Source organism: Amblyomma americanum, chromosome 9 (genome assembly GCF_052857255.1).
Source record: "Amblyomma americanum isolate KBUSLIRL-KWMA chromosome 9, ASM5285725v1, whole genome shotgun sequence".
Taxonomy (NCBI): Eukaryota; Metazoa; Arthropoda; class Arachnida; order Ixodida; family Ixodidae; genus Amblyomma; species Amblyomma americanum.
The window spans coordinates 120,000,316-120,014,954 of NC_135505.1; the positions used below are offsets into that span (position 1 = coordinate 120,000,316).

General features: G+C 48.5%; 1 protein-coding gene across 3 annotated transcripts; it reads left to right on the forward strand.

The window, feature by feature from the left end:
• Positions 1-2,157: 2,157 nt before the first annotated feature.
• LOC144104211 (juvenile hormone acid O-methyltransferase-like) lies at positions 2,158-14,491 on the forward strand. 3 transcript variants are annotated; one of them, XM_077637088.1, is made up of 6 exons: positions 2,186-2,315; positions 4,371-4,439; positions 9,624-9,722; positions 10,292-10,866; positions 11,982-12,141; positions 14,087-14,491. In XM_077637088.1, the coding sequence occupies exons 3-6, from the start codon at positions 9,644-9,646 to the stop codon at positions 14,251-14,253; spliced, it is 981 nt and encodes a 326-aa protein (XP_077493214.1). In that variant the 5' UTR covers positions 2,186-2,315; positions 4,371-4,439; positions 9,624-9,643; the 3' UTR covers positions 14,254-14,491. The 3 variants fall into 3 exon arrangements, with proteins under 3 accessions (XP_077493215.1, XP_077493214.1, XP_077493213.1); XM_077637089.1 differs by lacking the exon at positions 4,371-4,439 and having other exon boundaries at positions 2,158-2,315; positions 14,087-14,490; XM_077637087.1 differs by lacking the exon at positions 2,186-2,315 and having other exon boundaries at positions 4,202-4,439.
• Positions 14,492-14,639: the final 148 nt, after the last annotated feature.

A 14,639-nucleotide genomic window follows, 5' to 3' on the forward strand; every position in this document is an offset into this window, starting at 1 on the left:
GCATCGCATATGGAGTACCAGTTGTAGAGTTCACGTGCTCAATTTCTTGCACTGGTCATTTTTTCTTGCGGTGAGCTGCCCGAGAACCTTCCCTATATACTGCGGCGTTTGACAATGGGAAGCGCAAAAGTGTCAAGACCACAACCGAGAATTGAGGACAGACCTTTGGTGCAGCACTGGTGGCGTACGTGCATCCGCGTCAGTTGGCCGGAAACACAAGACAGTTGTGGTTTCCTACCACGCGCTCTACACTCTTGTATTCAGAACAGGGTTGCGGACGCGAGGAGTAAGTCAAGGCAGGTACTGGCGAAGAGAAGGCACTATTGTCCCCTTTCGACAACCCTCTAAGCGCGATCGCTAATGGTGTCTTCGACTCGTTGCTTTAGATCGCTCTAGAGCGCTCTGAGAGGCGGCCGCACATTCGGCTGGTCGAAACCGGCCGCTCTGACTACATTCGGCTGGTTCTTTCTGAGCGCTCGCTTCCAGCTCAGAGCGCTCTGACGCGCTCCGAGAGAAAGTCGGAGCGGCTCCGAGATGAGTCCACGTGACAGAGCCACTTCCGCCATTTCGCGAAAGCAGTGCGAGGCCTCGGCTTTCCCCGCGCGTAGGCAGAAGCAAGTGTAGGCTTTTGACGCAGTAGTAGCGTCTTTGCTGCGTTGTGCTTTGCGGGTGCCGCGCTGTGTGAGGCAAAATGTCAAAGAGACGCCGGATAACTACGCTAGGAACGCGGTCTTTGTTGCTGTCACATGACAACAGCGATTCCAGCAGCAGCTCAGACGAGGACGACAGTGCTATCTACAAGGCTATGTTCGAAAAATGAGCGTCCCGTGGGACGGAAACCCGGGGTAGCGATCGATGCAGGCCAAGCGGCGACCGCGATGCAAACTGTGTGCGGCCACGTGCGGCTAAAGGTAATCAAGGGACCTTACGTGCGGCTACCGTTGACATCAGCAGCGGTGCCGCGTAGTGGTTCCGGAAGTTACGTCCGCCTTCTGCCTCCTGCGCTTAAGCTCTAAAAACTCGCTGACCATTCGGCTTGACTAGTCTCGCTATGCGCTCAGAGCGAGAGAGGCTCCCACTCTGCCAGATCCTAACCGGATCGCGGGAGCGACCAGTCGAAGTCACCATAATGCTCATGGCAACTGCACAAAGTTTCGGTTCACGCAAAGTAAGGGGCACCCCCATTTCCTTCCCGGAAAAGAATACAGTCGTAGGCGACCGACCAATCTCCTCTCGCGTTAGCATTTTTTGTGGGCAGAGCATGAAGTGAAAATGCAGTCTGTGAAGCAGGATTGTTGAGTGTGATCGTCTTCAGCTTGTCATGAATGGAAGCAGAGAGAGAGAAAGCAAAAAAAGCTGCATCAACAGCTAGCCAAACGTAGCGCATTTCTTGAAACACGTTTCTTTAACAGCACACGGGCGCCTTAGCGTTTTTCCTCCATAAAAACGCTAAGGCGCCCGTGTGCTGTGCGATGTCAGTGCACGTTAAAGATCCTCAGGTGGTGGAAATTATTCCGGAGCCCTCCACTACGGCACCTCTTCTTCCTTTATTCTTTCACTCCCTCCTTTATCCCTTCCCTTACGGCATGGTTCAGGTGTCCAACGATATATGAGACAGATACTGCGCCATTTCCTTTCCCCCCAAAACCAATTATTATTATTATTATTCAGATATTTAGCTAGGGAGCCCAAAAGATAGGCACAACGCCAAACCGTTAAAAAGCAGCCAGGAAATATTTCCATTATCTAAACTTGGCCGCAAATAGCCCAGTCTGGCAACGCTGGTTCGGACCGATCTGGTAACCGTTGACAACGCCTCCTTATAGCTACAGTGCACTAGAAGTAACTGAAGATATTTCTAGTTCACTGTACTTATAACGGAGACGCTGCCGTGGACACAGCTCTCGCGCTGCGGGTCCTTGAACCCAAGATATTAAACTTTTTTTTTAATATGGCGGAGTGCTCGGCTTGAAGCACTCTGGCACGAGTCGGCCCGGTATTGCACTGCCTCCGGGATCGGCCTGGTCTTATTAAATAAGCGCGCGCCTTTTCTTTCTATCTTTGCTCTCCTATCCTTTATCTCTCCTTCTTTAAGCACGCGCCAGCGAGCGTGGCTCGGCTTGAGCCAGTAGGCTGGCCCGTGATCTTTTCTTTTCCTTTCTTCCTATCAGCAACAGCAGCAGCACAGCTCTCGCATTTTCGGCTCCAGAGCTCGTCGCGTGCAGACGTTTCGGCTTTGCGCTCCGTTCTATGCCTTCGGCCTCAGAGCTTCTCTTCTGCCTTAGCGTGGGTGAACTTTCGACGTAACCCTGCTGGTGAGTAGGACGACCTCGATTCTCTACCGTATTTTATTGCTAGCTGCCGTTATTGTTGTTTTAGCAACAAATGCCGTTTTGTTAGTCTCGTTCGTGTGTACCCAAAGTGGTTTGGACTATCAGCCGTGGTTCAGCGGGGAAGACGTATTTACCCCCTTTATTACAACCCCACATCTGACAGCCCAGCTTGGGGCCCACTCTTGGAACATTCGACGGATGTATGTTCGGTTCGAGGAACGCTCTTTGTACGGCATAGCGTGAATTTCGATCGCTAGGACCTGTGGCAAGCTTTCCTGAGTAAGAGGTGGATTCTGCTTAAGCATGTTTAAAAGTTTCGACATGCTGAGCCCATTTTACTTGAAGTTTTTCCTGGAGGGTCTTCAGTACGAGAACCACGTACGAGAACCAGTACGAGAACCATCGAGGAAGCGCGAGGGCCAGAGCCCTGCGTAGTTGCACGCCATTTCACATGCAAGCGAAAGCGCTGTCGAATTCCGCCGCCACGGCGCAAAAACCCGCGTTTAGTCATCGCCGCTGGAGCCACCGGGACAGGTTTTTGTGCAGCAGCGGCAGGTTTCGACAGCACTTTCACTTGCATGCGAAGAAGGCTGTAATCGGCGTGTGCGATCACGCGTTGGTGTCACCGGTTTCAGACTGTGAGCACCGGTTAAGCAAGAAAGGTGTACTTACCCCCATCATTTGAAGGCGGGCTTATTTTTTTATATACTACTACTACCACGGCGGCCACCCCGCGCCTTACAGAATAACCAGTACCTCTAGCAGGGCGTTCACTTGAGCTGGTTGGTTGTAGCATGACATGGTTTACGCAAAAGTATACTGGCGCCAATTTACAACTGAGTTTATTCATGGAAAAACTACTTAATATCCACACGAGCAGGCAAACACAGAGGGTGACATCCAAAGCAATGATTACAACATTGACACTGACCCACTGAAGAAACTAATCTCTTCTTCTGACAGCGACACAGATTGCGTGCTTAAGCAGATATGGCCCCTCTACCTGATGTAATGTGCTTCGATTATTTCACGTTCTAATCTGTTTTTAGACCTTGCAATGTGTCTTGTGTTTTCAAAACAGGGACAGCATTTGCAGTGAGGGGCCATGCGGCTTGGACAAAGGCAGTCTGGTTAGGCAGTGAAAAAAGATTAAACAAATCTGGGCCACTGAATGCACGGATGATGTTTTGTACATTGTGACTCTAAGCTGTGGCCAGAAATATATCGGCCAGACAGGTCAGCGCTTTAACGAAAGATTGAGACAGCCGAAGAATGCTAAAAAAGAAAATGGTTATGGCAGCCACATGGCCACTCACTGCAAAAGCTGCAAGTGATGTCCGTATTTTGAAAACACAAAACTCATTGCAAGCTCTATAGACAGATTAGAAGGTTAAATAATCGAAGCAATTACACCAAGCAGAGGGGGCATATCTGCATAAGCAAGCCATCTGTGGCGCTGCTAGAAGAAGAGATATGTTTCCTTACTGGGTCATTGTCAACGTTGTAATCATTGCTTTGGATCTTTTTGGCACGTGTGCGTTTTTTACTTCACCGTCTGTTTTTGCTTGTATCATTTTGCCTGCTCGTGTGGTTATCAAGTGGCTTTTCCATGAATAAACTCAGTTGGCAACAGTCCTGTCTTTTGTGTGTTGTGCCAGTCTTTTCGCGCAGGTAGGTTTTTGCACAAACCACGTCAAGCGCCTGTACAATTTTCCAACCAAAAAGCCTGGTTCGCAGGCGACAATATCGCAATTCTTGTTCGAAAAGGGAGAGGGCAGGCGCCCCTTTATCTGTACGCGAGATAAGTTGTTGAACTCACACAATAAAGCAGGAACGCGAACGAAAGAAGCCGCAGGTGGAGGCAAGCACCTGTCAAGGGAATGCATCACTGTAACCTGTGGACAACTTGCCTTTACACTATATCGCGACCGCTGGAGCTTCAGCCTCACGCAGATTAGTGGGCAGCCCGCCCTCACTTTTCCGAAGAAGAGTACAGTGGAAGGCGACTGACTCCTCTCCCCTCACGCTACCTTCCAGTCAGAGGTGCAGGAAGAGAAACCCTGTCCGGTCCGTGAACGAGGATTTTTGGTTGGAAAACAAATTCCTGTAAGTCAGCTTTCCAGCAATTTTGCGAGTGTCTCTTGTTCGCGAGGTGAACAAAACGCGCCCCGAGGCGGTCGGTGCTGCCTCCTTCTCCACACTACTACCTCTTTCTATCGTTCTCACGTCGCCGCCTGAACTGGGTGATTAGTCATGGAGGGGTGTACTCCTCCCAACAGTGACGACCAATGAGCTGTCTCGCTCCTACTGCTTCTGTCCTTCGGAAATTTGTGTTTGCGATTCTGATGGTAGTTTTATGATCGGTGTTTGTACATAGTGTACATTACCCCCTACTCCTATCCTTGCTTACTATCGTTCCCCCTTTTCTTCCCCTTTCCTTGTGGTTTTATTCCCGCCAGCCGCAGTTCAGGTGCTTCGGGTCTCGATGGCAGATGCCGCGGCAAGCGACATCTTTTCCTTGCATTGTTATTTTGTTAATAAATAGGGACTAACTCGGAGGCTAGGCGATCATGCTAAGCATGCGTTCGCAAACCAGGATTCCTGTTCACACTGTGATATAATAATAATAGTTTTTTTGGTGGGGAAAGGAAATGGCGCAGTATGTCTCATATATCGTTGGACACCTGAACCGCGCCGTAAGGGAAGGTATGAAGGAGGGAGTGAAAGAAGAAAGAGAGAATTAGGTGCCGTAGTGGAGGGCTCCGGCATAATTTCGACCAGCGGGGGATCTTTAACGTGCACTGACATCGCACAGCACACGGGCGCCTTAGCGTTTTGCCTCCATAAAAGAAAGCGCAGCCGCCGCGGTAGGGAACTGTGCACAAATCCCCGACTGTGATATCCGCAGAGTGGGAATTTGTGCACCCCTCTGGCGCTTGGCCCTTACAGTTTCACCACGATGATGCATACGTGAATGAACGTTCAGGGTAGTTTTCACAATGAGCCGTAAACGTGAAAAAAAATACAGTAACAAAGTCGCCTAGGCTGCGCACTACTGCGTAATAACAGGTAATTTGGTAAATCAACAAATCATCGTGGGGGACCGCGCGGTCCTATAAAGGAAGGCAGCCATTTTGCTGCCGCAGTCTGATTTTTCTTTTGCGGCCGTCTTATGGCACTGGCTCTGAGCTTGTGACAAGACGAATGTCCGTATTCTGATCTACACGACCACCTGATGCAGAGGTCCGCTTGAGTAATCTTACTAACTGAAGGCGCAGCGCACGAAGGACGGTATTAAGAAAGAGACAAACACAGCGCTGACTTACGACTGAAAGGCTTTATTGCTGGCACGCAATAAATAGGCGAAAAGGAGCACAATCAACAGCTATAGAAGAGCATCAGTGAGGATTGTCAAAAAGCACACAACAACAAAAGCACACAATCGCACTCTGGACTTAGCGAACTTAACTGTTAAGATAGTCAATTTCTTTTCTGACAACTGCGTCAGCAAACCTTCCGGCGCGCTAACACAAAAAGAAATTGACTATCTTAACAGTTAAGTTCGCTTGTGTAGTTTGCGATTGTGTGCTTCTGTTGTTTTTTTTTGACAATCATCACTGATGCTGTTCTAGCTGTTGATTGTGCTCCTTTTCGACTATTTATTGCGTGCGAGCAATAAAGCCTTTCAGTCGTAAGTCAGCGCTGTGTTTGTCTCTTTCTATGCCGCGTTCTTCGTGCGCTGCGCCTTCTGTTTGTACCATGTACCGACTAGCCCAGACAAACACCTTACTGAGTAATCTTGCTCAATCAGCTTCGCAACTAACCACGTATCATAAAAGACCGCGAAAACGTTTCCGGGGTATTACAGAAATCAAATGAAAAAAAAAAACTGGTTTTGAAACATCAACCGCTGACCTTGAGGCGTAACGAACAACTCTGAAGTGCTTAAAACTTTACAAATTTAGCAATGCGGATAGGTACTATAGCGTAGGCGTTTGACCGATCGCCGTTCACAGGCTACGCACGCGCAGAGACCCTGCCTAACACGGTCCCCGCCTCTGCGGTAAGGCGTCATGAAGGATAGCGTCTGGAGTCGCCTCCAAGTGGTCTCCTGCTCCTTATTAAAGGCTTTGTCTAGAGGAGGGAATATCCTCCTTTCAAGTTTAAAATGATTAGTAATATCGTGAAAAGATGATAGGCCATCCTTCGAAAAACTCTCAGCGACGACAGCGTCCCCTGCTCGGCTGACGAATCCTCGAGCAGTTATGTGTGCCGCTTCGTTACCAGGGTTCCCCGAGTGAGCCGGGACCCATATCAATTCAATAATTCTAAGTCTTTGGTTTGACCCAATATGCTCATTGCTGCCTGAGAAATTCTTCCCCTCGCATAATTGCGTATGGCAAATTTAGAGTCGCTGAGTATGGTAGTAGCTTCTGTGTTAATGATAGCAAGGGCAATTGTCGCCTCTTCTGCCGTTTCCGAGGATTTCGTTATGGTAGTGCCGGAGACTATCAGTCTACCTTGCGTATCCACTGCCGTTAGTGCGAACGCTTGTTTCTGGGGATATTCTGCGGCATCTACATATACTGCATGTTCATCTTGGTTGTATATGTTGTGTAGAGCTTTTGCCCTAGCCCTTCTCCTCCCCTCGTGGTGAGCAGGATGCATATTATTAGCTAGTGGCTTAACTCTTATTACCTTAGCGATGCGTTTAGGTATCTGTGTTTTGGTATCCTGGGGTGGCAACTGTATGCCTAGTCCTAAACGATCAAGTATGGTTCTTCCTGCTTTGGTGCGGGAAAGCCGGCCTCTCTGCATTGTTAAGTGTGCCTCTGTAAGCTCGTCTAAGGTGTTGTGTACTCCCAAGCCCAGAAACCTTTCGGTGGAGGTACAGTTCGGTAGCCCTAATGCTGCCTTGTATGCTGTTCTAATCATAGACTCTACTTTGGCTTTTTCACTACTGTCTAATTTTAAGTATGGGAGTGCGTAGACAAGCCTGCTTATTACAAATGCTTGTACTATTTTGCAAAGTTCTGTCTCCTTCACTCCCTTCCTTTTGCTTGCAATTCGTCTAATTAGTCTTAACGTCATATTGACGGTTGTTTGGAGTTTTTCTAGTGTTTCCTTGTTCTTCCGGTTCGACTGAAGGAAGAGTCCTAGGATTCTTATAGTTTGAACTTCCTTTACACGGAGCCCTTCCACCCAGATTTTCAGTTGAGGCGGAGGTTTGTAATTTTTTGCTCGAGGGCACCTGGGTTTGTATCTGATTAGAAATAATTCGGACTTGGAGGGCTACCTACCATAAGTGCTTGGCTATACGGCTATGAGACAAACCACGTGTGCCCGGTTACTTTTGACAAAGGGGGTCATGTAGTTTCCTACTACTTTTCGTCACTCCGAGTCAAAGCTGTTTCCGGGGAAGTATTTAAATACTTTCACGGCTCATATACTATCGTCCAATTTCCTCTGGCGTTCATTATATAATATTTTGCCCTGAGCTTCCCGTGTCCTTATCCACTGCTTCGCCGCAATGCCTCTAGCGGCCGTTTCTGTCCTTGTGTCAGACTTGCTCGGAAGCTTCATGACTAGTAAAAAGACAGTGAATGGTTATAGGTTTGCTTTGGTTTATGGGGATTTAACGTCACAAAGCAACTCAGGCTATGAGACACGCTGTAGTGGAGGGCTCCGGAAATTTCGACCACCTGGGGTTCTTTAACCTGCACTGACATCGCACAGTACACGGTCCTCTAGAATTTCGCCTCCATCGATGAATGGTTATTGTTCGTGCTCGAACAGTGCGTGGGTTGTAACGTTTGCACGTGAAAAATTACTAAAGACGCTTACAATTCTCCCTAATGAGCCGCCGCGGTGGCTGAGTGGTTATGGCGCTCGGCTGCCGGCCCGAAAGACGCGGGTTCAATCCCGGCCGCTGCGGTCGAATTTCGATGGAGGCGAAATTCTAGAGGCCTGTGGGCTGTGCGATGTCAGTGCACGTAAAAGAACCCTAGGTGGTCGAAATTTCCGGAGCCCTTCACTACGGCGTCCCTCATAGCCTGAGTCGCTTTGGGACGTTAAACCCCCATAAACAATAAAAACCATAAACGGTTCTCCCTAATGCTCAACTTGAGCGCAGCTCTGACGGTGTCTTGCGCTTTGTAGGCTCATTGTTTTTCTTTGCTGGGACATCGGCGCGTCTGGCGACGATATTAGTTGCTCGGCCCGTGAGAATGTGTGTATTAGTTCGATAGCAGTAATAGCAGAAGAAGACGGGGACTTCCAATGCACGGTGCAAGAATGTGTTGCAGTTTAACACGAGGCTTGATCGGTTGCGGCGTTAGCGTAGTGCTCTCAGCCTCTGTAGGCTTTTTTTGCTTTGCTGGGTCGTCTGCAAGTCTGGCGACGATACTAGTTTGATAGTAATACTAGTTGGTGAAGACGACGGTGTGAAATGCACAGCACACGAGACTGCATATATTAGTCCAAGAAGAGGACAATGTGCAGTGCACAGCGCGAGATTGTTGCTGTTTAGCACGAGGCGTGATCGGCTGCGGCGATGACGTAGTGATCTCGCGCACTGGCCAGCGAAGATGATCTGCTGGGGGCGCCGTGGGTTTGAATCCCAGTCGAAGCAATGCTCATTTTTATTTATTTATGGTGTGGCTCGGTTACGCTAAAGGCAGCGAAGCGGCTCAACCCACGAACGAGCGCTGAAGAGCTGCACTCTAAGAATATGGTAAAAACGACGCAGGGGCTGCGAACCCTAGAATTTAAACATGTGGGTTTAAGAAGCAGTTCACTATCATAAAGAAATGAAGCCAGCAGAAATTCAGTTCATTTTTGAAACTCGGAAAGAATCCACCTTGGCGCAAGTAAAACCACACACACAAAGGAAAGACAAGGAGACAACGGACATGCGCCAACCAAAAACTTTGGTTGGCGCCTGTCCGTTGTCTCCCTGTCTTTCCTTTGTGTGTGTGGTTTTACTTGCGCCAAGGTGGATTCTTTCCAAGTTTCAAAAATGCTTAACCAACTTGCCCAGCAACATGAGCAACTGAGAAATTCAGTTCATATTCAATCTAAACAAAATGAAGGACACATCAGCCAAAAGAGACAGGTGCACGCGGCTGTCGGCTACCTGGCTGCCGTTGTCAGGCTATCTGCCACTCACCAGTCTTTATTGTTGTATCCACATTACTAACGATAATACTTTGTTGGTTAATGGGGCGAGTTGACTTGAATTTGAATATTTTGTCTAATGTAACGCCCATCTCGCTTCCTCACTTCAAATAGCTGGCGAACTGCTGCTAGCGATGTGGACGCTCAAGGTATTGTCGCGGACACCAAAGCCCAGCCAGCTAAAGAAGCTGTCCCGAAGCATAAAAATGTCTGGTAAGAATGTCAACATTTCTTCGAATCCATGAGAAAGGTTGTCGCTCTTCGTATCTTCGTGGTCATTCGAGTTGAAAAACTTGTCTGCCAGTGTCCGTAAAACGAAACGAACATTTGTCAGCCTGTCGCAGTGACAGGTTTATGTCCCAACCTGCAAGAAGTTTGCTATTATAACGAGTAAAAAGTGCCTTTTTCGGGATGGGTACCTGCTCTTGTAAGCATTGTTATAATGCGTTTATCTTGTGGTTACCTCGCCTTCACATTACATGCGCTGCCCAAGCCCATTTCTTTCTTTTGAAGCCACCGACTTGCGCTCTCCTAAAGCGTTCTGCGTGTTTCTGGCCGCTTTCCACCCATATCTAGTATTGCTGCAGCACATTTGACGCAACGAAGGGCGTACAATAACCAGTCTGGCAATCAGCTTCTGCGTCTTCTAAGCTTGGAACCCAGGAAGATAGATCAGACCGATCGGAGAGATGAAGACGCAACACTGGGTCATTCAGAAAAGGTGACTATATGACTAAACCCTTTCGTCTCCCTTTATTTTTATTCTCCTTGTTACTTTTCAGCCTCGGTGAAGCATGCTTTCACCGAGAAGAAAGAAGATCCCTGCTCAATCGGCGCCCTGAAAAATCCACCGTGCCTCCGCGCCGAACAATACACCAGGAACAATAGACTACAACGCAAGAACAGCAACGCCGTGCTCGACTTCTGCCAGCCTCTATTCGACCCCGAGTGTGACAGTTCCATGCAGTTCCTGGACGTCGGCTGCGGGACTGGCGACTTCACGAGGGATTGCCTGCTGGCCCGCTGCCATCCTTGCCGGAGGATAGTCGCCACCGACTGGTCACCGGACATGATAGAGTACGCCAGGAGTCACTCTAGCCACGAGAAGATCGAATATCAGCAGCTGGACATTGCAGGCGACGGCGTGGCTGACTTGCTCCGACGGTACGGCCGCTTCCACAGGGTTTATTCCTTTTACTGCCTCCACTGGGTCAAGAACCAGGACGTTGCGTTGAAGAACATCTCTGAGCTTCTGAGGCCGGACGGGGAATGTCTTCTGCTGTTCCCCGCTTCCAACCAGCCGACCGCATCTTGGCAGATTCTGGCTGGCACGGAGCGCTGGGCCAAGTATTCGGAGGTATTCTGTCTCGCGGTCATTTTGTTGCTCTGTTAAATTGCTATGTACATTTGTTCGCTCATAATGTTTCGCAGATGGGCGGTGTCGAGGCACGGACGTTAATCGGTTTTGAACGTCCCTGATTCGGCGTGTTACCAAGAAAAGGATCACTAAATCACGCACTTAATGAGCTGCCTATATAAAACTCTTGCAGAAACACCTGTAATAAACATCGCGTGCTCAATGGGGACGAAAGGGAAGATACACAAGGAAGGGCGCCCGTCCTTGGGTGTCTTCCTTTTTGTCCCCGTTTAGTACGCGCTGTCTATCACAAAATCACGTATTCAGCAGACAAGGGAATCGGAAGAGGTGCTCGTTGCGGCACAAATGACAGAAGCCAACAGTCACCGAAACCGAGGAGCATAAGTGATCTGTTATTTGTTTTTAATAAGTCGCGTGGTTTTTAGCAATGGGAGATTAATAAAAGCAGAATAAAAACAATCTCATGCCACTAATGGCATCCGAACCCACGACTTCCGAATATCGCGCCCGGTGCTCCAACAACTGAGCTACGGCGGCGGGTGTCCAATCTTCCGCTTTCGGGGGTATTTATGGGTAGTGTAACCGAACCTTGAGAGTGTTCACCAGCTCTATCCTCTTCCATAGCGGCAACTGCCACGTTTGAACGTGGTCGACATGTGGTGGCAGAAGCTGTGCGAGAACACTATTATGGACCTACTGCATCAAGACTGCCATATTCGAGACCCTCGATGAACTGTTCAGCAGACAAGGGAATGGAAAGAGGTGCTCCTTATAGCATAAATGACAGAAGCAAACAATCATCGAAACCGAGGAGCATAGAGATGTGTGTTTACTTTTAAAATTAATTTGTGTATTTTTTTATCAATGATAGATTGGCATACCAACTCGCCCCAAGCATATGATGTGACGACTACAATAAGACGTTAGCTCGTGGCTTCCTTTTTCACGCCGTGCATTACCAGTCCTTGTTTCGTAATTCGAAGTGGAGCGAATACTGGAGGTGAATAATATATGCACTCCCCTAACTTTGTTTTAGCCTCTTTAGCATCAAAGCAACGTGACAGTGCTTTGCTGATGTCGAATTCCTCATGCAGTACCTGCTGTCTTTCGTTCCGGAAAGCCAAAACATGACCGATGACCAGGAGCAGATGGACTACATGTTGTCGCTGCTTCATGGCGCTGGGCTCTCTCCGAAATGCTGTGGTGTGCGCAGGTTGGAGACATTCGACGGCTGCTCGGAAGAGGATATGATCGGTAAGTCACACTTGGATCACTCACAAAGGGTTAACATTGTTTGTATTTCTATCCATGGATTCTTGTTAGGCCCATGCCTAACAAGAACACTACTTGGGGGGGTGGGGGGTGGTGCGTGGCCGGACCCCCTCGGGCTCCCCCCCCCCCCCCCCCCCTTGGATACGTCCCTGGCACTAGGCAAGAAGGCGCTCTAAATATTTTCTTTTATAGCCGTAACTTTGGAAAGAGAGCAGCAGTTGTGGAGAAGAGAATTATTAGATATCCGCTAGATGTTTTCTAAAAGAAAGCTGTTGATAGTGGAGTCTCCTGCAGATAGCTCGGTGCCCAACTGGTTCAAAAAGCTTCGTAATGTCATGAGCTCCATGCTAAGCACAAAACATCGACAGACCTGCCCCATAAAGCAGAGTGCATCATCACGCAGCCCTGAGTAGCTGTATACGGCAAAGATTATTTTACGTCTTTTATTTGAGTGCACCACAACATGCGTTTATGTTTATGGTTTTGATTTTATATTACTCTGGAAGCAGCGCTACATTGTGATGTTTGTTGAAGAGAAGCCTTTACAGCTTAAGCGAGGACCTCTTCGGCTTCATATTCACACGGTGCCCAACCTCGACTCCCCCCCCCCCCCCCCCCTCCCTCCATCTCGACATTCGAAAAGCGCCAACTACCCACTTTCACCCTGCAGAGAAAATTCTGCCGCATGTCTGAAGCCTCCGCTTTAAGCAAAAGCACAGATAAAATCACCAACGCAGTTGTCGAGGGTCAATCCAACTGTTTTCGTAGAATAGGATGAGATGCCTGATTGTCAGGTAAATTTTTACAAAAAAAGGCCTGAATGCATGCATACATGCGTGCATGTAATCGACACGTATTTTTTAGCAATCCTGCAAAAGGTGGTGTTTGCCTGAATCCTCCGAGATAGCTTCCGAGATAAAATTAGTACTGTCGCAACTGAGCTTCGAACTCGTGGTGGCGCGAACAGATGAACTTCTCTGGCCACTGCACGAAAGTACTGTGCTAGACGACGCCTCGTGTTAAACTGCCACACTCTCGCACTGTGCATTGCACGTCGTCATCTTAACCAACTTCCAACTGTGCGCTGAAGTCACTAGAAGAAAGGAAACGTGCATAACTGGCTCCCTGGGTCAGCCGACACTTCAATCGCTCTTTTAGGTTCGTGGCGGTTGTGTCTACTTGCAAAAAAACTGCTTTCGTACTTCCGAGATAAAATTAGTACTGTCGCAACTGAGCTTCGAACTCGTGGTGGCGCGAACAGATGAACTTCTCTGGCCACTGCACGAAAGTACTGTGCTAGACGACGCCTCGTGTTAAACTGCCACACTCTCGCACTGTGCATTGCACGTCGTCATCTTAACCAACTTCCAACTGTGCGCTGAAGTCACTAGAAGAAAGGAAACGTGCATAACTGGCTCCCTGGGTCAGCCGACACTTCAATCGCTCTTTTAGGTTCGTGGCGGTTGTGTCTACTTGCAAAAAAACTGCTTTCGTACTATACTTCGTGCTTAGAAATGCTATACCGCCAACAGTTTTTTTCTTGTACATCATCGTGTACTTTTGTATGCAGATATGCTGTACCATGTGCGTTTTTGTTCTTCAGTTACATTTTTATAATCAGAAATTTTCTTCAACATTACATGGTACACGTGGAATGAACAGTGTTCACAAAAAAAAAAAAATTCCGGAGGCTTTTAGTCGACAATCGCCGCTCGTGCTATGTACTTTTTGGATTTATCTGGAAGACGCTGTTGTTTATGCTGCGGAACTTTAACCGTCGACCAATCAGCTATTCTTATCAAAACACACCACGATATCAGCTCAGACCTGAAATGCAATTAGTGAGCCGCTTTCAACGAGGTCTGTATACTTCTACGCTGTTTAGAACTGCAATGTGGCAGCACAGTTTCGTTCACTTGTTTCGCAGGGCTGCACATGGGCATCCTCCCCATCGCCGGTCTGGTTTCTGACGAGGAAAGACAGCAGCTGTTCAATGACCTCAGGGCGCTCGTCCAGAAACTGCATAGTCCCGAGACGGGCCAATCGCGCTTTCGAATGTACGTCATCATGGCGACCAAAAGGCCGACGGACTAGCACCACGCTCTACGTACCACCACTGCAAAGCGGAAGGCTGCTGCGTTGCCTGCTGTTGACCAGGCATGCGAATTCTCTGTTCTTAGAGCATTTTTTACGACTGTACAAAGTTATTTAAGCTTGGGTAATAATAATAATTGGTTTTTGGGGAAAGGGAATGACGCAGTATCTGTCTCATATATCGTTGGACACCTGAACCGCGCCGTAAGGGAAGGGATAAAGGAGGGAGTGAAAGAAGAAAGGAAGAAAGGGGTGCCGCAGTGGAGGTCTCCAGAATAATTTCGACCACCTGGGGATCTTTAATGTGCACTGACATCGCATAGCACACGGGCGCCGTAGCATTTTTCCTCCATAAAAACGCAGCCGCCGCGGTCGGGTTCGAACCC